At 42.9% G+C, this 23,821-nt stretch overlaps 1 protein-coding gene across 2 annotated transcripts in view; it reads right to left on the reverse strand.

The window, feature by feature from the left end:
- The window catches only part of LOC125321408 (ephrin type-B receptor 5), a 66,861-nt gene that overhangs the window by 14,014 nt on the left and 29,026 nt on the right, over positions 1–23,821 (reverse strand). For both annotated transcript variants that reach the window (XM_048294205.1, XM_048294204.1), the window contains exons 3-6: positions 23,608–23,672; positions 20,393–21,089; positions 7,396–7,551; positions 6,072–6,410 (exon numbers count right to left, since the gene is read on the reverse strand). In XM_048294205.1, coding sequence (XP_048150162.1) covers positions 6,072–6,410; positions 7,396–7,551; positions 20,393–21,089; positions 23,608–23,672 — 1,257 coding nt within the window. The remainder of the gene's footprint in view (positions 1–6,071; positions 6,411–7,395; positions 7,552–20,392; positions 21,090–23,607; positions 23,673–23,821) is intronic.

The following is a 23,821-nucleotide window of genomic DNA, read 5'->3' on the forward strand; positions in this document are numbered from 1 at the left end:
TTCTATTCTATTCTATTCTTCTGTTTACCGAGATTAAAAAAATGCTGTGAGACCAGACCTCTAAGTAAGACTTGTATGGAAAATTCGTGCCCATATCAACCTAGTTAAAGCTGCAAAGAAGTCCAAATACCAGTTAAATACAACTACCAGATTCTGTATTTTGTGGGTTGTCAGTTGCAACCCTTCTACACTGCAGGACAAATTTTTTCCTGGCAGCAGACATGTGCCTGCAAGACTAAATCTATCTCAATCAACAGACTAGGTAAGGAAGGAATGTGAAGGAAGCGCAGACTTGAGCAAGAATACATGGCAATCCCCATTTATGCAGAGCACAGCCAAGTGCGATTCTTGGCAGACCATGAGCATCTCTGGCATGTGACATTCAATCCATATTCCATTCCATGAAGTTACTTCAGGAGAGCCAATGTGACCCCTTTGTGCTTATGCCTGGAGAAGTCCCATGGGTAACGCCCTGGAGGGAAGAGTGACTCAAAAAAGCTAGTTCATGTGCAAGGATTGCCTCTCCCAGGTGCAAGAGCAATCCATCCCAACAAGCATGAATTCAGGCAAAAAATGCCAACAGGACTGCATGTTTCAACAAGGAGCTGCTAGCTAAACTCAAGACACAAAAAGGAGGTACATGGAGGGTAGAAGCATGGATAGGTAGCCTGAGAGGAACATAGAGACGTTGTCCAAACACGTAGACATGTGGCTAGGAAAGCCAGAGCCTATCTGGAATCACATCTGGCACAGGATGTCAAAAGCAAGAAGGGTTTCTCTAAGAACAGAAGTGGCTCAAGGAAGAGGGAAAATGTGGGTCAGCTGCTGGGGGGTGCGGGGGTCCAGGTGCCACAGGCCACCTTCTTCACATCAGTCTTTCCTAGCAAGTCTTGCCTTTAGGAACACCAGGTCCTGCAGACCTAGGGGAAAGTCTGCAGCTAGGAAGATCTTCCTCATGCCAGATCAGGTGACTGAATATTTAGGCAAACTACATCATTCCATGGCCCCTGATGGAATGCATCCATCAGGTCACTGCCTCACGCCATTTTGAGACCACTCTTGATAATCTTTGAATCATCATGGTGACTGTGAAAGGTGCATGAGGACTAGTGGAAAAGAAATGTCACTCCTCTGCTCAACACGGGAAAGAAAGAGGATCCAGGGATGTGCAGGCAGCTAAGCCTCACCTTCATCCAAAGGAGTTGTTGAGTCTCCAACTTTGGCCATATTCAAAAGTGTTCTGGCTGCGCAATTTGCTTGAGGTGACCCTGGTGAGCAGAGGGATTGGAGAATACATTCTCCAGAGCTCTTTTCCAAGCTTAGCCATTTTCTGATTCTGAGGAGACACTCATTCAGCAGTACAGACATCCATGGACTACAGACAACTGACTCGTGGGTCATCACTCAGCTGGGATTCAAACTAAACCCTGCCAAGGCCTGTGTGTTCTATCTAGTTATTTATCCTTCCATCTTGCCCCACAATCTTCTGAAATTATACAGTTTGATCAACCTCAGGCAGGCCTCTAATGTTCTCTAACATGCCTCTATATTCTCTAATAGTAGTCTCAAATCTGCCATTCTCACTCTTATTTCACTTTCATTACCTCTTCAGGTATCCTATTTTCCTCATCTTCCAAGCAGATGACATGAAGACCCTAGCTTTGTTCCATACAGCTTCCCAAATACCATCTTAAAGCAAGATCAGTCTGAATGCAGCATGGAAATGCCCTTCTTGATGTGTTTATTATCTTATCTTTATTTTAAAAATGTCTTACATTTTCCCACACATTTCACTTTAGTTCTGGCCCTTTCTCTAAATATCCAAAAATCCTTTAAAAGTATCTTGGATTGTCTTCTGTCATAACCTTGTACTTTTGCTCTCTATGGATGAAGAGTGGTTTAAAAGGGCAAATTAGTCAGTTATTTTAACTTCCTTTACCTCTATTATTATTAGGTTTTGTGGATGCATTCCACTCATGCTTAATAAAGAGGAAAATAGCCTTTATGACACAAGGTACCATGTTTTACTTTGTATTTTGTATTTATACTTGCTCAAAAGGTTTTTGCCTTCATTTAAACAGTAACTGAAACCTGAATTGTGGAAACAAGCACATCCATTCTCTGCTCATGCTGCAGAGATTGGGCATAGTGAAGAGAGAAACTGGAATAGTTCCTTTTTGTGGTGTGACCACAGAAATTGTTATTAATTCCCAGTCATAGCTGGGCAAATCCATTAAAGATGGCTAAGTTGACAAATGTCATTAACGTCACTAAGGGAAAAATTAGAACTTAAAAGAGTATTTTTGCTGTTCCTACGTGAATAGAAAACAAAAAAGTTGAATTCTTAGGGAACTTTGGTTGGTGCTCAGGGTTGGCAATTAGGTAATAAATAAGGAAACAGCTAACTACTTTGAAAAACAATGTATTTCATTCAGAGGACAATGAACACTCACACTCCACTTGCTGTACCTGCTGGCTTTAGCCTGACAAAACACAATAGTATGTAGTTTTTGACAGCTCTCTTCTTATTTCTTTCTTGTTTTGAACTAGAAAATGCCTTGCCTTTGTCCCTGCTTTGGCCAAGTAAATCTACTGTACTCTTTTGGCTCTCTTTGGAAAAGCAAACATCTTCAAGCAATTCATCATTTCCCTTCATAATCTCATAATCACACTTGGCATTTAAATTCTTTCCTCTTATCATACCATTTCATGTGAAAATCTTCTGTCAGGTCCTCTTAAACTTCCTGGCACTACCCAAAAGTGTCCTTGTCCCTATTCAGCCTCTTACACAAACCTTCAGACTGTCTAGCACTCATTTCTGCAGCTCTCCAGATTTTTGGTATCGCCAGGTCCCACTGCTCTGATTCCCACTGATGCAGAAGGCTGCTACATGTATTTTCACAGGTACAAGGCAACCTGGTCAAAAAACAACCTTTATCCTCATATACCTCTACTAGCTCTCAGAATGTCTGGATTCAGTTAAAAAAAACCCCAATACACTTGCTTTTAGAAGTCTGCATTGATTTGTTCCAACATTTAAATCTCTGCTGCCTTTCTCTCTTCCTCTTCTTTCTAGGAACGCAACAACTGCCTGAACGAATAAGCTCTGTAGCATGTCTCTGGCAACACATTACTACATGCTTCAGTGAAACTTGCAGAGGAAAAATGGTCGTTCCAGGTAGTTACAGCTGTGCAGAGAAGAAGTTTCTTCACAGTCCTTTAAATGAAAACCTGACTTCTGTCCTGAGACATGAGAAGAGGTATTTGTTTACCCTGATAAGTACACTTGAAGATGCTAAAATAACGAATAAAATTTTAGTCAGGTTTTTTTTTGTAATAATATGGTAGGAGTTTAAGTTCTTTGCATTTTTGTGTGTCAGGTTCACACCTGTGAAGAAGTGTAACTTAATTAGAATTACATAATTACCTTTCATCATGTGGTTTCTGTTATCTGGAACAGCCTTCCAACATCTCTCTATACATCCTGACATTTATTTAGGTATTCACCCTCAGCACTTCAAACCTGAGCTGAAAGCAATTCCCTTCTCTTGTCTCATCTCTGTACAGTTCTTCCGGTGATTAGCATATCATATTTGCATTTCACACTATTACTATCCAAACAGGTTTTATTATTGCTATCCAAACAGATCTCATATTTCAGGTTAAGTCTTATTATAGTAAAGGACATTTTTCAGTGCCAGCCCTTCTTATTCTGGTCTCAGGCACATGGTCACTGAAGAGTAGGAACATCATGATCAGTCTGCCACAGAAAACTGTGATTGTGTAACCAAAGGATCCTATCATGCTCTGAAAAAGGGCCAGAAGACTGCAAGGGGTAAGCAAACTCCTAGAGGAACAGTGTTTTGGAGACAAAGATGGAGAGTGAATAGGTATCATGGCAAAAAGAAAAAATAGAATTATTTCCATACAGAATATTGCCTAAGATATCTCTAATGAAGGGGCAGGAGTATTTTTTGGACCAGCAACTGGAAGGAGAGAGAGGACTCTGATGTATAAGTAAGAAGAAGCTTCAGAAACTGCCAGGACTGGAGGGTCTTTTTTTGGGTCATCTTTAATTCAATAGAGAGAAAATTTTTGCTGTGGCCCTTTATTCTGAAAGTGTACCTTTTTCCAGTCTGCTTTTCTTTATGTACCCTTCTTGTTTCCCTGTGCCCTTTTTGTCTCTCTCAGCATGTAAAATCCTGAAATTTTGATCTCTGCTTGTATAATAATAATAATAATAATAGTAATAATAGAAATAGTAGTAATTGTTATAATAACACAACATCAACAAACAATGCTGAAGTGAAAAGCTGCTGAAGGGATCAAAAGGAGGGGGTATGGATGAGACAGGCCATGTGATGGAGGAAGCAGGGCCTAGTTAGTATGAGCTGTCAGTACAAATCGAGGGCAGCTCATCTCAAGATCACTCCTAATGATCCCAAGGAAAAGCAAGGAAAGAAAAACTGCGACCAAACACAAAAAGAAGCCACTCAGTACACACTGATGTTTAAGAAAGTTGTCGTCCCCTGAAACAGCTTTACTGCACAAGAGAAGCACCTTAGAGAGAGGCACCCAACACACCCAAGACACCCAGAGACACCAAGAGACACCTGGAAGAGCAGGAGTGGTCAGAAAAATCAAACAGAAGCAGAAGAAGAGAGTAGATTTGGTGATTCTGGGAAGGAGGAGGAAGCAGCTACTCAATTAAGTTATCTCTGATAGAGATAAGAAGGTTGACATGAGAAGCATGAAGAAAGAGAATTCTGTAGGATGTTAATAGAACACCCACCTTTCTCCAGAAGAAGCTAAAGGACTGTCTGGAATTACCACACAAATTACCCACCCACATTTTACAGTAAACAAAAGCTGATCACCCACTTGCAGCCAGCCTCTTAAGGGAACCAGGGATCCTATAGGTGCTCTGCTACTCAATGTCTGCCAGGTAACACTTCAAAGGGAACAAACAGATCAACCCCCTGGCATCTGCTAACAGTAGGAAATTAGTTGGGGGGTACATATATATTCCCTTTCTTTCCATATAATAGAAGCAGAAATGATAAGATGTGATTTAACCAAGACCATGATGCCACATCTGGTTTCACAGCACTTCTCTGGATCTTTAGCAAAACCTTGTTCTGCAGGGGTTTCCACACTACACTCTGGAATCTCCTACAGGATTTGTTTCAGTTTAATATTTACACAACTCTAAATGTTTGCAGACATTTTCTGTCACTCAATTCAAAATGCTCCCCCTCTTTCTCCTCTTCATCACATTACTCCTCATTATATCCTCTTAAACAAGCTGTGTATAATTCCTCTCCATATTAGCTTATACATGCTTGTGAAGAACAACATATGCCCAGTCTCTTAATGCTGACATTTAGCAGAACTCTATGCCTGGATGTATGTTTCTCTCCAGCTCCAGTCCTTGTAAATGATATTTACAGGAAATAGAACTCCTCTGACTGCCCACACAAGCCATTAGTATCTTAGTTTAGTTATCCCCACGGTTTAGTTTCTAGTTACAAGGATCACAACATCTTTGAATATAACTGCACAACACATTTTAATATTTCTACCATGTAAAGAGGAAAAAAAGTTGTTTATTAACAGGAAAATAAGAAGATGAAATGAAGAGGAGTAGGGGATAGAGAAAATGAAGAGGAAATTAAGAAATGCTCACTAAGAACTTCTCTAGCAAGGTGATGCTCACAAAATCCTCGTCAAACCCTGATAGTGTCCCCTCTCTTGCACAATGAAACAACATGCTTCGTCTGACCCACAGCGCTACATCTCCCATTGGAATCTGCTCCAGGGCAGCCTCTTCCCCAAGAACCACATTAGCTGCTAAACTTGAGTTTTTCTGCCAAGAGGAAAGAATGGAAAGCCCATTTAGATAAGGCAGGAACAGGAAGGGCGAAAGTGAAACTGCAGAACTAGCTGGGCAGGATAAAAAAAGCCACACCACACAACTAAAAATACAAAACTCCAGGATTCAAAAGATACAAGCAAATCAAACGAGAAAGAGAAGTAGAAACTCCGGGGCTCGGATGCAGAGGTCTCCTCACCTGTCTGGCTGGTGCTAACATTGATGGTGGCAAAGTGGGGTGCTTCTGAACTCAGCTCAGTCACCAGGTTGACGGCCTGGATCTCGAAGGTGTAGTGCACACGGGCCAGGAGGTTGGAGACTTGCACGCGGCTCTCGGTCAGCCCCACCTGGCGCGGCTCGAACTGCACGCTGTCCCCGCAGCGCACGCACGGCCCCGCCGACCCCGCCGGGCACACCTTGCAGATCACGTTGAAGAAAACGTCCTTGCGGCCACCCAGGTCCTTCGGGAGGCGCCAGGTGAGCAGCACGTTGGAGCCAACAATTTCATAGCTGAGGTCACGAGGAGCAGAGGGGATGCCTAGAAAACAGAACGAAAGATCCAAATCCCATGAAAGAATGGGAGAGAGGTGAGGGAAGGGAAAAGCAAAGCAAAGGGAAAAGAATAGAAGAACAAGTTGCTTTTTCTTGTCATTCTTCCTCTTCTTTAGTTTTTTCTTTGAGCGAGGCTAAGAAAAACATTCTCTTTGCTACATCAAGCACACACATAAACAAAGGAACAACTGTATTAGCACATTTTAGACAAACAAAATTATAAAGAAGGGTCTTTGTTTCAAGGGTGTGACTTTTTCATTTCCGTAGAACAGGGAAGTGCCAATCCCTTGAAATTTTAAACTTTGCACAACCTTAGTAAAGACTGCTCTCTACTGAGACCTGTAATTCTCTCCTTCGGCATCTAATATGTCTGAACTTTCTCAGACTACCGTTAACCTGTTCCATCTATTCCAGGAACTGCATACCAGTTTTGCCTGCAATTATTCCTGGTGCCAGCCAGATTCCTCAATGGCATCAGGGGGTAAACTCTGACAGCTGAAAAACTGCCCATTCTGTGCATTCCAACACCTCCCTTGATGGCAGAGAGACAGCGAAGAGAAGGAGGAAAATGCAGAGGGTGAGAAGGAGGCATGGGGATGAGTGGGACAAGACACTGCAGCTAAGAAGTGAAAAGTTCAGAAAGGTAGAAGTAGGCAGCAGAACTGTGCTGCTAAACCTGGGCACAGACACAAAGCAAGACGGGAAGGGTAGGGACAGAGAGGCTGAGCTCAGTAACAGGGAGGCGCAAGGGAAACATTATTTACAGAATATTTCCCTTTGAAGGCTGTAATGAAACCCAAGAATCCTCATTCTCACCATTACTCTGTAGTCAGGTGCAGAAGCAAAGGGAAGTTTTGGGATATTTCAAAGCTCTTGAGATGAAGAGAATTGCAACCCCCCCAAGTCATCCAGGCACATTCTCTCTCATTAACTGCCCTTGTTGCTTGCAAACACTTCATCCAAACACTTACCAGTGCAGGGAGCATCAGAATTGTCTGAAGCAGATCGATAGTACCGGTTCTGACACACACACTCCCGGGAACCTGGCAGTGGAGCGTGGCTGTGGGCAGGGCACAGATGGCAGGGCTCATCTCCCACAGATACTTTAAAGAAACCAGGGGGACAGGCTAAGAGGAGGAAAATAAGAGAGGCAGAAGCAGGAAAATCATTAATTCAGATTTCAGAAACACTGTAATCTTATTTACATTCAACTCGTGCTGCTACTGCTGGGAGAAGTTACTGCATAGAGCCACTACCAGTTTTGGTTCTTTATGGAGCATATTTTGTTCAAGCTGCAATTTCAAAACAGTTTATTTTATTCTATATGTAAGTGTTTAGATTGATTTCACTGGCAGATGAAAGAGAACCAGCAGAGAACTGAGACAGCTTTGGCCACCTCAAATAATTGTCTTCTCATTATTCACTCAAAGAGCTTTTAAACTGGAGAATCCAAAGAGCCCAGCCAAGTGATTTGTCTTGAAATATCTAACAGCTACCCACATCTCCTTCCCCCCACCTAACACAGCCACAAAATTGGATTTTTTATGCTGCCTACAACAGATTCATTACTTTAAGTCATATATACTACCATGGCTGATTAAGCATTAAAACTAAGAGCAGACACTAAGAATGGCAGTCCTATTTTTTTTCCTGTAGGTCTGAAAACTTCCCAGTAATGGATAAAAGCACGTTAATTAGTCAAATGTAATCTGCATAGGAACATGTATTTGCAACAAGCTGAAACAAGGATGGAAATCCATCCCACGGGGAAAGAAAATGAAAAATAACTTATTAACAATATGAGAGTATGGTACATTCTAGGTTTGGCAAAGATGCCTAACAGGAGGTGCTTGGACCTAGTACTGAAGTGCTAGGATACAGATTTTACTGTTTTTATCTAAGTTTTCTGAAGTTGATTTTCTACATAAATAGATACAGCTCTTTTAGATTTTATGGACTAACAAAACTCAGGTAAAAGTTCATTTGCAGCTGACATTTTGTTCATTAATTTCACAATAAAAAGCATTTACAAGGAATGGGAAACTTTCAGATAGATACCAGATAAGCATTTGATGTCAAAAGACACAAGGGACACCCTCAAGAGCAGAACTGTCCTAGGGGTGACCATAAGCAGAATATTCCAAAGGACTGTGGATAGCAAAAAGTTATTTAAAAGAAGCAAAGCCAGTAAGAGAAGAATACTGTGTAGAGGCGTTATATGAAATCAGGATCATATGTGTTCAATCCCCTTTGCGGTTACAGGCGCAGTCCACAAATAACAGCCCGTAACAGCTGTGGAGTCCCATCAGGTTTATGCCTCTTGTATTACTTCATCTTCTCTGTTGAAACTCTTCTTGGATGCAGAGCAACCTCCACATGAACAGAGTGTTAAGTCCTGGAACAGGTCGGACCATAAAGGGGACTTCAACAACTCTGAATAATAGCTGTTAGATAGGGGAGCACTGTTTCTTCCCAGCACTCAAAAAACGACAACATTCAGCGTGTGATACATTGCCATTTGGAAAGGAAAGGGGAAGAAGAGACTGTAATCTTCTTGTGATGGATGATGGTTAGAAAAGTGCAACTGCCTTTGCCTTCAGGCCTTTATCCAGCAGAAAATCAAACTAATTCTCATATGGAGAGCTATGTCCGTATGTTCATATGGACAAAAAAAAGTATGTAAGATTTTATCCACTTTATAAATTATACACCTTTCACTCAATTTAAGGCTCTCTGAACAGCCACAGATGTAGAATATAATTTTTACACTTCTTGGCAAATGCACCTGTACTGAAACCATGAGTAGTATGAACGGCAAATTCTCATTCAATGCACTGCATAGTCATTCCACCAAAATTTCAGGGATCTTTCTCTGTTTCAAATTTGAGAATGCTGAACTTAATGTATCTTTATTTGCTTAAAAGTGATTTTATCTCATCTGTTTTTTCTTGCATCAAACTCCTTCTGAGCTGTTGTCGAGGCTTAGAACTAATGGCACATTCATTCCACTTGTCAAGGTAGACCCTGCAGAATGGTTCTTTTCTTTTATTCAGTATTACAGCCTGATATCAAGTGGGACAACGATCTTCCTGCTAGTCACAATAATGAAAATGAACAGGTAATGGTAATGTCTGTCATGTATGTGATGCTAAAGGGAAATCTGCAGAGGGTACAGACTTTACCCCTGCCATATAAAAACACATTTACCCTACAAGGACGGTGCTAAAAGAATTCAGATAGATTCACCTTTAGCCCAATTGCAAATCATATGGAAAGCTAGCAAAGCTGTGAATGAAGAATTTGTCTGGCATTTAGTAAATAAAACTAATTTAAAAATAAACATGTTGTGTTAAAATAAATAAACATTTATTTTTACACAGTTCTTTGAAGTCTACTGGCAATTTGCTGTTGAGCTTGGAGATGCAGGGATGAGGTGTGCAGAGATAGCACGCTGTTGATGAGTTAGACAAAGGTAGTAAGCACAAGTGCAGTGTTGTAGGTTTTATGCAATGGAACAAAATGGTGCAGCACCTCCTCAGTAAAGAAAGCCAGTCTATGTGAGTAATGATGCCTTTTCCTGGTCTTAAAATCAAGAATCACAGTTAGAAAACGGTTAGAAGGGGAAAAGGGATTTTACCTTGGTATTTATTTTAAGGATCCTTAGGTGCACTACGTCCAGGTCAAATGCACCTCAATGCACACAGCAATGCACCCCCCAAAGATCTGGTATAATATTCTAGGTCTTACTAATTAGCATATCTATCAAAGATTGCCCAATGAGAGGCTCAAATGAGCCTCCCCCTCCCCAAGGAACCTTCCCCTGGATGGTTCTATCTTAGTTTACAAATTGTTCTGGAGAGGACCTTGGGGTCTGGGGCTTCTAAGATGGTTAGTCTCCTAACATAACAAATAAGTCTAAGAATGTAGGCTAAAAACCACTAAGAATACAAAAGCTATAAAATGGTATATAGAAGGGGTATAAAAGAAAAGGCAAAAAATCATCATGGCATCAGTAAGAGCACCTCTATTGCTTAAAAGGCCGTGCAAGACTTCATCAATGCTATGGGCAGTCACTCCAAGTGACCATAAACATTCAAAAGCTGCTTCTAAAAACCAACCAACCAACACACAGAGCAAGAACACAAGCCTTTGCACAGGGACATGGTGTCAGCTAACAATGTTATCTGTTCCTATCACTGATGCAGGATACTACTATAGAGACAACACTGAAATAGTTATGTGTAACAAACACTAGTGATCAAATACTTACACCTGTGCTAATTGCCTCACAAAATCTAATTTCACTGTCCATGCACTGTGTTTGACATTATATGTCAGAACCATATGCAAATGCAGGTCATTGCTGTCTCCCCTAGCACTGCCCAATGTCCAATGCCTTTTGTCTTGTCCCACTGAGGTGACTCCTTGCTACCTATGAGACCTCTTACTCATTGAGGCAGCATCTATTTGTGACTGCAATCCCAGAACGGTAAGAGTCACTCAATGAAGAATTGCTTGTTTATGCTCAAGAGTAAGGACAGCATGAGAACAGGTGACTTCACAGTAATTTACATGTTTAAAAAAGAATATTTCCACCAACTAAAGTAGCAGACTTCTGACAAAACCTTCAAATATGAGCAGCAGACAAAAAAAGGAAAAAGAAAAAAAAAAAAGCCTAAGCACATTTAAGAAGGAACTTGGCCCATTTCTGAATCGATTTTGATACAGTTGCCGTTTACAGTAAAGTAGCAGAATTAATGTAAACACATCTCCTCCTTCCAACATCTCCAGGTCAAATATTCCCTTGTCCTTTATTTAACTTAAGCAGAAGAAGCCACATAGTCTCATTAATAAGCACTATACTTGAGCTGAGTAAACTGAACAAATAAAATTTCACTGCAGCTGTTCCACCAAAAAAACGAATTTCAGTATTATGTTCACATGTCCTATGTGCTAGACCAGAGTAGACTGATGTCTTGGCTACACCAGGGCATCTCAGAGGGCTTTCAATATTTATCTGTGAAAAACTGGATCGAGCTGAGGGCTGACAGCTGGAATCAGCCTCCCATTCAGAGGCACTGATCTTCAAGGGGGACTACAACTACCTTACTATCTACTGGAGGAGGAACACAGCAGGGTAGAAGCATTTCAGGAAGTTCCTGGAAAGCATCAGGAACTACTTCCAGACCCAAGCAATAGAGGAGACAATGAGGGGAGGTGCCCCCTGGACGTGATGCTCACAAACAAGGAAGGGCTCACTGGTGATGTGAAGGTTGAAGGCAGCCTTGGCTACAGTGACCATGACATGTGGAGTTCAAGATTCAGAGTGCAGTGAACAGAGCAAAAAGCAAGCTCACAACACTGAACTCTGGGAGAGCAGATGTGACCACCTTGGTGATCCGGAGGAGTCCTGTGGGGTAATGCTCTGGAATGAAGAGTGACTCAAAAAAGCTAGCTCATGTGCAAGGATTGCCTCTCCCAGGTGCAAGAGCAATCCATCCCAACAAGCATGAATTCAGGCAAAAAATGCCAACAGGACTGCATGTTTGAACAAGGAGCTGCTAGCAGAGAAAGGAAGCACATGGAAGGCAGAAGCACGGACAGGTAGCCTGAGAGGAACATAGAGACGTTGTCCAAACACGTAGACATGTGGCTAGGAAAGCCAGAGCCTACCTGGAATCACATCTGGCACAGGATGTCAAAAGCAAGAAGGGTTTCTCTAAGAACAGAAGTGGCTCAAGGAAGAGGGAAAATGTGGGTCAACTGCTGGGTGACACAGGTCACCTTCTTCACATCAGTCTTTACTAGCAAGACCAGCCTTTAAGAACTCTAGGTCCTGGAGACCTTGGGGAATTCTGCAGCAAGGAAGATGATCTTTACCTTCTACGCAGCTTTGGTGAGGGTACACTTGGAGTCCTGCGTTGAGTTCTGGGCTCCCCAGTACACTAGAGACAGTAACATATTGGGGAGAATCCAGCAAAGGGCCATAAAGATGGTTAAGGGGATGGAGTATTTCTCACAGGAGGAGAGGCTGGTAGAGATGGGACTGCTCAGCCTGGAGAAGAGAAAGCTTCCAGCAATCTCATGAATGTACACAAATAGTTGAAGGGAGGATGCAAAGAGGACAGAGCCAGGGTCTCTTCAGTGTTTCTCAGTGACAGGCCCAGAGGTGAAGGGCACAAACTGAAACACAGGAGGTTCCCTCTGAACCCAGGAAACAATTTTTTACCATGAGAGTGACCGAGCACTGAAGCAGGTTACCCAGAGGGGTTGCAGAGTCTCCCTTCTTAGAGAATTTCAAAAATAATCTGGACCTAGTGCTGGGCAAATTGCTGGAGATGACCCTGCTTGTACAGGGAAGAGGTTAAGGTGTGCTCCAGAGATCTCTTCCAAGTGGAGCTATTCTGTGTTTTCCCTTAAACACAAGCCAATTAAAATGTGTGGATAGAATCCTGTGGTCTTGGCTGCCTCATTGCCAGATCACTCATCACATACATGATTGTGAGTGGACAGGGAACAATGAATGGAAAGTTCTTGACACTAGACTACATCTCATTTCAGATGTTCAGAAGTGAAATGAGAATAGATTGTCAGGTTCCCTCTGAGGGAGGGGCCTGAGAAAAGACTTTAAACAAGGACAGAAAAGTGTAAAGAAAAACAGTAAGTAAGAGAGTCACCTGCCTGGCTCCACTCACATTACAGAAATTGCACCTGAAGAACTGTGGAGCGGAATACTGAGCAACTTAGGAGCAAAGATCTCTCCACAGTGATTATTTTTTATTGTCTAGTGAAAAAAATAATTACTACATAAACCTATAATCTCACGCTGTTATTTCCAGGAGGGATGGCAGATACAGAGAAACAATCATGCTTTGAAACTCTCATTCTGCCCCTGGGTATTTCTATTTCCAGAAGAAAAACAGCAAAATGAAATCATATAGCATACTGCAAGCAAAGCTGATTTACAGCGATTAAACATGATTCACATCTCTCTCACCTTCCTAATGAAAATATAGTTGGAAAAAGTATACTGTGGCCTAAATTTTGTTGTTGCTTATATTTTACATCTGTAATTTTGGCCAAAATGGCTGGACTGAGTAAAGCAAACACTAACTGGCCTCCAGCTAAAAGAAGCTAAAGAATGGCCTCCAAAGGCAGGCATTGCAGCTATCACAACTTTCTGCTTCCACCTGAACCCTGCCTCTGCATCCAGTCAGGGAGCTGCTTACATTCATGAGCACCTTTATCCCTTTCCAAAACTACCTAAGATAGGCTAGCCCACAGCACTCAGGACTTTAGCCCTCAGATAGCAATAATAATTGTTCCCAGGACATGGAGCTTTTCCTGGCATTGCCTCAGTCCAGTCACTATAAATAGTATATCGAAGGTCAAGTCAGGAGGAAAGAGAAAAAAATTCCCTAGCAATCTAAATAGGCAACAGCAACTTCCTTTTATTCAAGCAGTTACAGTGAGCCTAGGGCTGTCTTCGCACACACAGAATCCATCCCTCATTTGTTTCTGAATGATCTTACCTTGCATACCCTTCTTACTGCAGATCACGGCATTAGGTCCACTTGCCATGGTCCTCCAGTCTCTGCAGATGACTGTGTTCACTTGAGACAGTCGTAACAAATATTCAGGCTGAAGCAGGCCCACTGTCACTAGGACTAGTATGCTTTCCTGCAGTGAGCACTACCACTTCAGGACCATCCCAGAGAAAGCCTGAACAAGAGCGGCTTCTCCTGAAACACCTCCAGTGTGTTCCTGGAGAACATCTTCACATGAAACACGAACACCAGCTAAGCCACAGGCCTTTTTGCCGGCGATCGTACCACTTATCATCCCCCGGGCACCAGGACTTTCCAAGAAAACACGGATCTAGCTCTGATTGATTCACAATATCCAATGCAAGGACAGAAGGTTGCAGAGCTAGCACCTCAGGGGGCAGAGCAAGCTGCCACTTCCCATCAAGTCAAGGCTACTATGAAAGGAGAAGGCAGAGTTTGGAGTGCGCAAGCGCTTTTCCCTCAGCTTGTCTCAGTCATTTTTCATATCTTGGCACAGTGTCAGAATGCCACAACAGTTCAGCTGGGCACAGCTCATCTCAGACACTGACCCAGTTTTCATCAGCTCCCCCTACAACACTCGCCCCTGTGTTTGCCTGACTGCTCACTGGAGACAAGTTCCACCCGGGAGGCCAGAGGAGCAGCTTCTGACAGACTTCTAACAATAACAAATACCAAAACCAGCAGAGAAAAGTGCTGGAATTGTGGAGTGGCAAGAAAGAGAGGGATAAAGAAAATGAAAATGAAGAGAGGACAGACCAAGAACCAAAGAGGTTAAGAAAGAGGCATTAAAAAGCTCACTCAGATGGTAAGGGCAGAGAGGAAATATTCTGAGAACTAAACAAAATGCAGCAAGTGGAGAAGGACCAAGGGAACTTCAACAGAGCTTTAGGTACACCCAACAGTGACTTTAGGGAATGGGATACAGGTGACACTGACTTTTTGTATGCAGATATGACTTGGAACTGAACTGGGACACAGGAAGACATTTAGAAGAGCATAAAATTGCTCTCTTCTTGACTGAGACAAGTGATCTGTTTCTGTTATGGGAGTTCTGCTCCCAGGTGTACTATGGGGCAGCAAGAATAAATACTAGATGAGAGAGTATTGAAAATGAACAGTGTCAAAGCTGGCAGTGGAGTCAAACTGGGAAGGATGAATAGACACAGCTCAATTTGAGGCCTGGGGAAAATGGGATGCGCAGAGCTACAGAGGGCCTCAAATGAGAATGACTCTAGGCAAAGGGATGGAGTTTGGCACTTAGAGGGCAGGATGATGGAAAGGAGTTAGTAACTGACAATATTGTAGAAATATGATGTAGACATTTAGACATTACATTTCTCAAAATGTTAGAAAGATAGCATAATTAGCATGCAGAAAACACACTAGAAAATAAAAATTTTAGTGTTTTTTAGATAAAGCACTTCTTCCCCTCCCCCCCATAAATGTCTATGGCTAGCTTATGGCGATAGTAAATTCCCACTGGGCCAGGCTACTGCACAGTGACTGCTACCGTGCATCTTGCATCTTGTTCTGAATAAGGTGGGATCAGCCAGAGATAGAAGCAAGGCACAATGACGCAAAGGGGCCCTGGGTTGATCGAGAGTTTCACAGTTGCTACAACTGTTTGGGTGGGTAAGAGAGAGTGGAAAATGAAAGAAACATAAGGAGAGAAAAGTGTGTCTTTTGAGTCTTAAAGAAGAGCATCGAATCAACTGAGATAAAATAAATGAAGTGACTAAGAACTCTTTCCTGCTTAACTGTTGATAAGAGATCAGTTGAGTAAGGGATTTTTTAGGTAAAAGAGGTGGAGCTGAAGCAATTACTGGATAATTACATATGGGAGAACTGCCAGGGAATTGGTTGAGTGAAGGAAAAAAAAGGCAAAAACACGAGAGGAAAGATTTGGGCAGGGTAAGGACAGAATACAAGTAGACAGTAAGCACTTGAAACAGGAAAAGCAGCAAACTACTTGAAAAGCACCCAAATGTATGTGCAAATAGCAGAAGAAGGCTGGAGAAGCCGATGAAAGGAGCAATATGGGAGAAAAATAAATAGAAAAAGGTAATCTAGATCAAGGCACCAAACATTACTGTCTACTGTGAGTTTACCTTGAAAGTAAAGTTCTTACCCAGGAGAGGCTAAGACATTGGGTTTGTTCATTTTGAAGCAGAGCAGGCTGTGGGGTGGGAGCTTACGGCTGTCATCAGCCACCTGATGGGAGGATATGAATGAGGTGTAGGCACAAGGTGGCAGAACATGAGGTAACAGACACAAGTCGTAATAACCTCTTACTACATCTTACTAAAATCTTCTGCATAGGAAAAAGTAATTTCACCATGGGTGTTATCAAATATTGGAACAGTTGCCCAGGGACATTGTGTAATCTTCATCTTCAGTAATAACTAAAACTAGATTAGAACAGGCCTTGAGTGACCTAACCCAGTTTGGTCCTACTTTGAGCATAGGGTTGGAGCAGGTGACTTTCGCAAGTCCCTGCAATGTAAATTATCCTGTGGTTTTAAAGGAAGCATCTTTTAAGTGATTAAAATTTAAGAAGAGCTCATTGTGCTTTTTTTTTTCCTTTGCTACTAGTATGTGCATATTTTTAGCAGACTATTGAATCTTTTACTTTAATATAAATCTTAAATTCTCTTAGCCTCACACACTGAAAAAGGTTTACCCAAGCTGGTGAGAAAGGGCATTTTTTAACAGTACAAAAATAATCATGCAATATTCTTCCCAAATGAGACCTCCAACAGCTCTGTGCACAGTTGCTTGCTCCTGCAGTTATCAGTAATACAGATGTGATTCCTTCTGCAATCAGAAGGGACTACAGATAGCCAAAGCATATGAGCCATTTTATGGAATCCTTAAAGCTACTACAGATGACAGGCAGACCTCTGGCTTGCTTAATACTCTTAGAAACATCCAGGGAAAGAAGAGAGGAGAAGCAGCCATGTGGATGGCTGACCTTGATAAACACCCAAATGCCCACCCAGCCACTCTCTTACTCTCCCTCCTCAGCAAGACATAGTGAGAAAATTGGATGAGAAAGCTCGTGGGCAAAGGTAAAGAAGTTATAAAGACAGGGAGCTTGTTTACCAATTACTGTCACAGGCAAAACAGACTTGGCTTGGGGAAATTTAATTTATTGCTGATTAACATAGATTTGGGTAATGAGAAAACAAAAACAAACATTAAACCAACACCTCTCCTCCTCCCTCTCCCAAGTTCAGCTTAACTCTTTTCATTCCAAACTTCTTCCCTCCTCCTGTTTCTGGCTGGTGTTTTCTGCCCCTGGTTGAATATGTTTGTACAGAAGTGCCACACACATGGCTAATCAGCTCAGCTCTGTCCAGAGCTCTTTCCCTCTTTATTTGGAAGTCAGCTTAGCACTTTATCAGGCAGTCATTCTTCTTCTCTTTTTTGTCTACATTGTCATTTTTGGAATATTTTTAAAAATGTCCCAGTCATACATTCTAAATATTATTTTCAGAAGCACTGGTAACTTAAATCCTGTAAGACATTTGCAAGGCAATGCACCCTGTGTGTATACATCTACAGAAAGAAAAGGAGCTAAGGTCCCAACCTGCTTTTTTCCTCTGTAAACTGCCATTCTCTTTTCTGACTGTTCACCATGACAAGTCTACTCAGATAAAATCAAAAGTGAATCCCACGCAGACTGAGCCCCACATCACCCAAAGGTTGCCATTTCACTCTTCCATTTAGCTGGATAAATTTGTCATATAGTAACATACAGCAGGCAGTCTTATGAAAGTAAGGAAAGAAAGTACCTTAACTCATGACAGGGGGCAGGGGGAAAAAAGGGCTTTCTAGCTATCTGCCCAGAATGGCTCTTGGCAGATTCGTTGTTCTAAATAAAGAGGTAACAGCTGGTCCAGGAAGGGCTCCACAGGCTTGCATATGGTGAGGGGGAAGGCAATGCCCACACACTCTTCCACTAAAGCGTAAGAAGGAAACTTGCTTCTCCTCATCATCCTTGGTTGATTCTTCAGTCTTATTAAGAACACCTCTCCGCATTACCATCAGTAGAAATCTGCCCTTGAGCTATTGCTTTTGTTCTGCATTTCATCTAGAACACTGTGGCAGCTCTGTATCATGGAGTACTTCTGTTCTTCATAAGGGAGAACGTTATGTACAGAGGAGAAGTGCTGGAGAGGACTCCACACAGAGAAACACCAAGCAAAAAGACAAATTACATGAGCTGAATGTGGCTTCATTCAGACAGGACAGCAAAATGTTGTTAGCAGGAGAAGAGATCAGGATGGATGATCAAGCCAGAGGAGTTTACAAGAAACATGAGGAGAAAAAAAACCCCTCTAACATTATGATTCCTATTTGGTTGTCATTGGCTGCTCTAGGCTGCTGATGGAATCTCAGGAAGTAAATGACGGGAACTGACTTTTGTAGCTTGATAGACTGTCATTATTTCAGTTATTCCTTATAATATTAACCATTTTCATCCATCTCCAGCTTCTGTGACAATGAAGCTGCAAGGAAGTATCAGCTTTTACTGAATACTACAAAAAATGGAAGACAGATTTTTTAAAAACCCCTCATTTTTCTTTGGCAAGTCTAATTTCTTTTTCTTTTTTTTTTTTTTTGACTGCTTAAGAGTACTATCTGAAACTAAATTATTGACTGGCAGTTTATTTAGACTGTGAACTAGTCATGCTACTGATGCAGACAACAAATTTAGCGCCATACAGAGCTGCTCTACATCAGAGCTTACTGTCTCTGGAGCACCACTAAATGAATGTAGTTACGTTTCTCCCAGAATGAGCAGGATAAAAAGGCACACATATTTTAATTATTCTCAAAGTTTAAACAAATGAAAAGCACTTACCAATTTTAATTTCTTTATAAGTCTCCAGCACAATGACCTGTATTTTAATAAAGCTATTTTGCATGACCCAAATCACTTCATGAAGCAGGAATTTAAGGTAACATATTGACAACCATTAATTATTCATTGCATTTGCACTCGGTGTTAACCAGAGTATTTGTATGCTCCATGTCTGAGTTAACTCTCGTTTGAATAAATCCAACTTTTGCATTTTGTCTGCAGCCAAAACTGGGTTCCACATTACATTTATTTTTTAGAGTACTAAATGTATTGCAGCAACATTTTACATGGCTGAGAGATTTTGAGTAGATGCATATTCAAACAAAGGAAGCATCAGAAGAACATCATAACCAACATAAGCAGTTTGCTCTAATGGACAGTCCTAAGCTTGAGACAGGAATACAGTCATGACATTAGACTGGGTGTTCAGGCTTGGCCAGATTTTAGCCCAATACCACTTCTGGGTGATATGTGATGTATTCTACTTCCTCCTACAAACATTTCACAGAAATACCATGGGCCCTGGGGCAGAGAGTATATTACTAGTAATGATGATACCATTAAGACTGCTTTTTCTAGTCAGGACAGGCTCACAGAGCCCTGTCACATTTTCTCTGTCCCATGACCAAGCTGCTGCCATTTCCCCTTTTTTTATTTTATTTTATTTTATTTTATTACTATACACTAGCAAAAGGGCCAGAAATAACTAGGACAAAAGAGTGTGTTAGCTCTGGGCTCAGCTCTCCCCCATGTGGCATCTTCTTTCTAACACTGTCGCCTCTTGGTAAAGAAGTGGAATTATGGTACATCTGGCTAGTGAGAGCTCCTGCTAGTTCTGTATAAGTAGCCTGAGAGGCTGTCTCTGGTGGCAGCTGGAACTAAGGCCTGAGTGGAGTTTCCAATCATGTTCGTAGCAGCAAGCAGTGGTGTCCTGGTTTTGGCCAGGACAAGGATAATTTTCTGCATCAGCTGGGAGTGGGTGTGGCTGTGGGGGTGTAACCAGGACTAGATGTTACTCTACACCACCTCTTATCATTCCCAGGGATGGGGAGAAGGCACTCACAATCTGAGGAAAAGGGCATTCCTTTTCATCGGGAGAACACCTGGTTGGAAAGAGCCAATCGATCAGTATTTGTTTATTGTCACTTCCCATGTAAATCATTTGTCTTACACCTTTTGTTATCAATATTGTTGCTGTTACTGTTCATTTTACTATCTCATTGCTGTTTCAAATAAATTGTTCTTATCTTTGCCTTTTGTGCTTCCAATTGGAGGGGGAGCGAGTGGCAGTGTGGTTTTAGTGGGAATACCAAACTAGGGAACACCATTCCTAAACCAGGACAAGCAGTCACCCCAACTCCAGTCTGAGGAGCTAAATGTGTCAGAAGAGGCTGCTACAAAGTGATCTCTGTGAGAAATGATTTACTCTCCCAGGTCTGTGAAATTTTGGCTAGTGCCAAATACTGCTGATGCAGAGAACCAAAAAAAAAGGTGGCTGCCTGAGTTGGGGGGATGGGGAAAAAGTTCTCTCACCTTGGCAGGCTCGTTCATCATCCACAGGCTGGTAGCCAGCCTTGCAGGTACACCGTCCAATGGCGACCATCCACTCCCCTTCTCCATTGCAGTGCAGCCGAACACTCGAGGACCCCGTCGTGCTCGTCTCCTCAGCATTGGGTACACACGTCCCTGGGGACTCCACCAGGGAGGTCCTCTCCCCACCAGCAAACGTTTCAGGAAAGGAGGCAAATCCTCTCACCACAGCTGGGCACTTGTAGAAAAAGACCTGGACTGCCACCAAGGACATGCAGGCTCCTGAATCCTGGAAGGCCAGGTAGAAGCCGTGCTTGGTGAGTGGCCCAAAGCTACGCACTTTGACATTCATCTTGACCACCTTCCCACTGCTGTCCACCTGGGAAAAGCTTTCATCAGCTGCAATAGTATCCACTTTGGTCCAGGGGCCCTCATGCCACTCTGGCATGTCCTGAGTGGCTATGTCAGCCTCCGACTGGTGGTAGTAGAGCGTGAAAGTCTCCTTGCAGGAAGAGGCCACAGTGCGCATGCTGGCGCAGTCCCTCACGGAGAAACGGAGGCGGACGTGCACTCGGTGGGCTCCGCGCCGCTCTATGAAGTGGGTGCGCAGCCAGTTGTTCTGACCTGGCTCAGCCACGTTGCACACTTGAAAGGTTCGGATCAGGCGCTTCTTGTCATCCAGGACACTTACCTCATCCCACTGCAATGGATATAGAGGAGAAAAAAGAAACAGTAAAAAAAAATGGATTCAGTATTCAACTGCACCAAAAATACAGGACAGGTCTTTGTCTTTCCCTTCTCCTTGCCATGTCTGTGACAAGATTTGAACTTGCTGATGCCATGTGCAGCACAGCATTCTAGACAGAGTATGACCCTGTAAAGAAGAGCAGTCAAAACTGTGAAGTAAGAACTGCTGTGACAGAAAACATAAATCATGCAAATTTGGTCACACGACACTGACAATCTTAAAATGCGAGAGTCACACTTTCTTCCCTCCTATTTTCCTGTCTCTCATCTCCAGAGACAAAACACAGGACAGAAACAAATAAGATAGAGCAACAAAGACACTCTTCTCTGGAAAACACATTGAAGCAGAAGTCGCTTCTACCCAGCTTCGCCACAGTGGGAGCTGTGTTCTGACATCTGTGCACATAATCCACTCAGCATGGCCACTACAGGGGCAGGTCCAGATCTGGTTTGTGCCTGAAGAAAGGCACAAGGGAGGGATAAGGAGGGGTAGAAGCGGGTTCCTGTACAAAGCTGAAAGAGAAACCCCTCCTTATCCTCTCAACAAGCTTTACAGAATAGGTACAAGACCCTGGGTAAGACAGAGGACGTAAACAGTGAGATAGGAGAGAAGGAACCTGCTCAAGCGTTCTCGGAAAGGTCTGACCAACCAACCCCTCGCAACAAGATCTGCATTAAGACCATTTGCCATTATGGTTATGGCCATCCGTGACTTTCTCCTGTGTGAAACAGAAGCACCCATTTGCAGACCAGAACATCTTTTTAGAAGTGCTGCCTCCCTGGGCCCCAGTTTAGTGATGCCACTAGATGATGGAAGAGCTTAGTACAGCTTTCAGACTACTATCCACACCTGCTTTTTCACATGGGTACAAATAAAGTCCCAATAAAAAGTGCAAAGTTGATTTTGAGATTTCAGGGCACTGGGAAGAACGCTACAGACCACAGGTAGTGTTTTTCTCCATCCTTCCAGTAGTGGTAAAACACTTTGGAAGAAACACATGATGCCAAGATATCAGTACCTGGCTTCAGGATTGGTGCCTCTGCCAAAATGCTTGGGTTTGTGACCGTTGAAGAATCTTTGAGACATAAGGTGTGCTGGGACCTGACAGAATCCACTGTCCCAATGGAAGAAATGTATCTTTGCTCATAAACTGGAAGGACTGATTGAGAGATTTGATATATAATTGATGGAGGAAGGGCATACTACCAGGAGAGCTGAAGGTAAAACCAAGGGTTGGCATGGCATAGACTTAGGATGGCAGTGCTAGTTGGGATCATGTACGATGCCCCTGGGAGCACGGAGGGCTCAGGAGCACAACTGAAAGGTTTGTACACCATGGGAGCACTGGGCAATCATCCCTGGCATGAAATTTCTCAGGAACAAATGCCGGATCCTGCACCTGGCATGGAGTAACTGCAGGCACAAGCACAAACTGGGAGAGGAGCGTCAGGAGAGCGCCCACCCTGCAGGGAGGGCCCTGGGGGTGCTGATGGGCAGCAGCTCAGTGAGAGTCAGCAGGGTGTGCCCGGGCAGCCCAGAGGGCCAAAGCCGTGTCCTGGGGGCATCAAACACGGCAGCACAGCCGGCCAGAAGGGGGGATCATCCGCTGTGCTCAGCGTTGGTGCGGCCTCACCCGGGGTGCCAGCAGCAGTTCTGGGCCCTGCAGTGTAAGAGGAATGGGAAGGTCTTTGAATGTGTGCAGAGGAAGGCAACAAAGCTGGTGGAAGGGCTGGAAGCTGTGTCCTGGGAAGAGCGGCTGAGGGTTCTGGGGTTTGTCCAATTTGGAGAAAAGAGAGGCTGAGGGGTGACCCGCTTGCTCTCTGCAGCTCCCTGAGGAGGGGAAGGGCAGAGGGAGGTGCTGATCCCTTCTCACTGGGATCCATGATAGGATGCATGGGAATGGTTCAAAGTTGCCTCAGGGGAGACTCAGAATTGACATCAGGAAGCATTTCTTTACCTAGAGGGTGGTCAGACACTGGAACAGGCTTCCTAGAGAGGTGGTCAATACCCCAAGCCTGTCAGTGTTTAAGAGACATTTGACAGTGACCTTAATAACATGCTTTAACTTTTGGTCAGCTCTTAAGTGGTCAGGCAGCTGGACTAGGTGATTGTTGTAGGTACCTTCCAACTGAAAGATTCTATTCTATTCTATTCTATTCTATTCTATTCTATTCTATTCCATTCCATTCCATTCCATTCCATTCCATTCTATCTGTATGGAGGGATGGCTGGAGAACTCTATTTCTGGAGCAGAGTGGAAGGAATAGGGTAAGGAGGTGGCAACAGCATCCCACTCACCATCCTCCTCTCTTAACAATCTGGCTCTGTACAACACACTGTGTTCAAATTGTTCATATGTAGAAAATCCATAAATCAAGTCTCACTGCTTCCAGTTTCCCTTTCTTCATCAGATGCACGCACATCTTCCCAGCAGAGGTACAGTCAAGAAGAGGACAAGGGAAATGCTTACCCCATCAGAAGGGTGTGCGGTCCAGCCAATCTCTGAGGTCTCTTGAGTTGTATCCAGAAGTATTTCTGTTTGTATTTAAAAAATTAAAAAAAAAAAGTATTTTGTGCTATTCCAACTCAGACTAAAATCTTATCTGTTCCTCACAACATTGTCTTGTAGAGGGCTTCCATACACCAAAAATAAACATTCATGTTTTCAGATTAATTACAACAGG

This window comes from Corvus hawaiiensis, chromosome 2 (assembly GCF_020740725.1).
Source record: "Corvus hawaiiensis isolate bCorHaw1 chromosome 2, bCorHaw1.pri.cur, whole genome shotgun sequence".
NCBI lineage: Eukaryota > Metazoa > Chordata > Aves > Passeriformes > Corvidae > Corvus > Corvus hawaiiensis.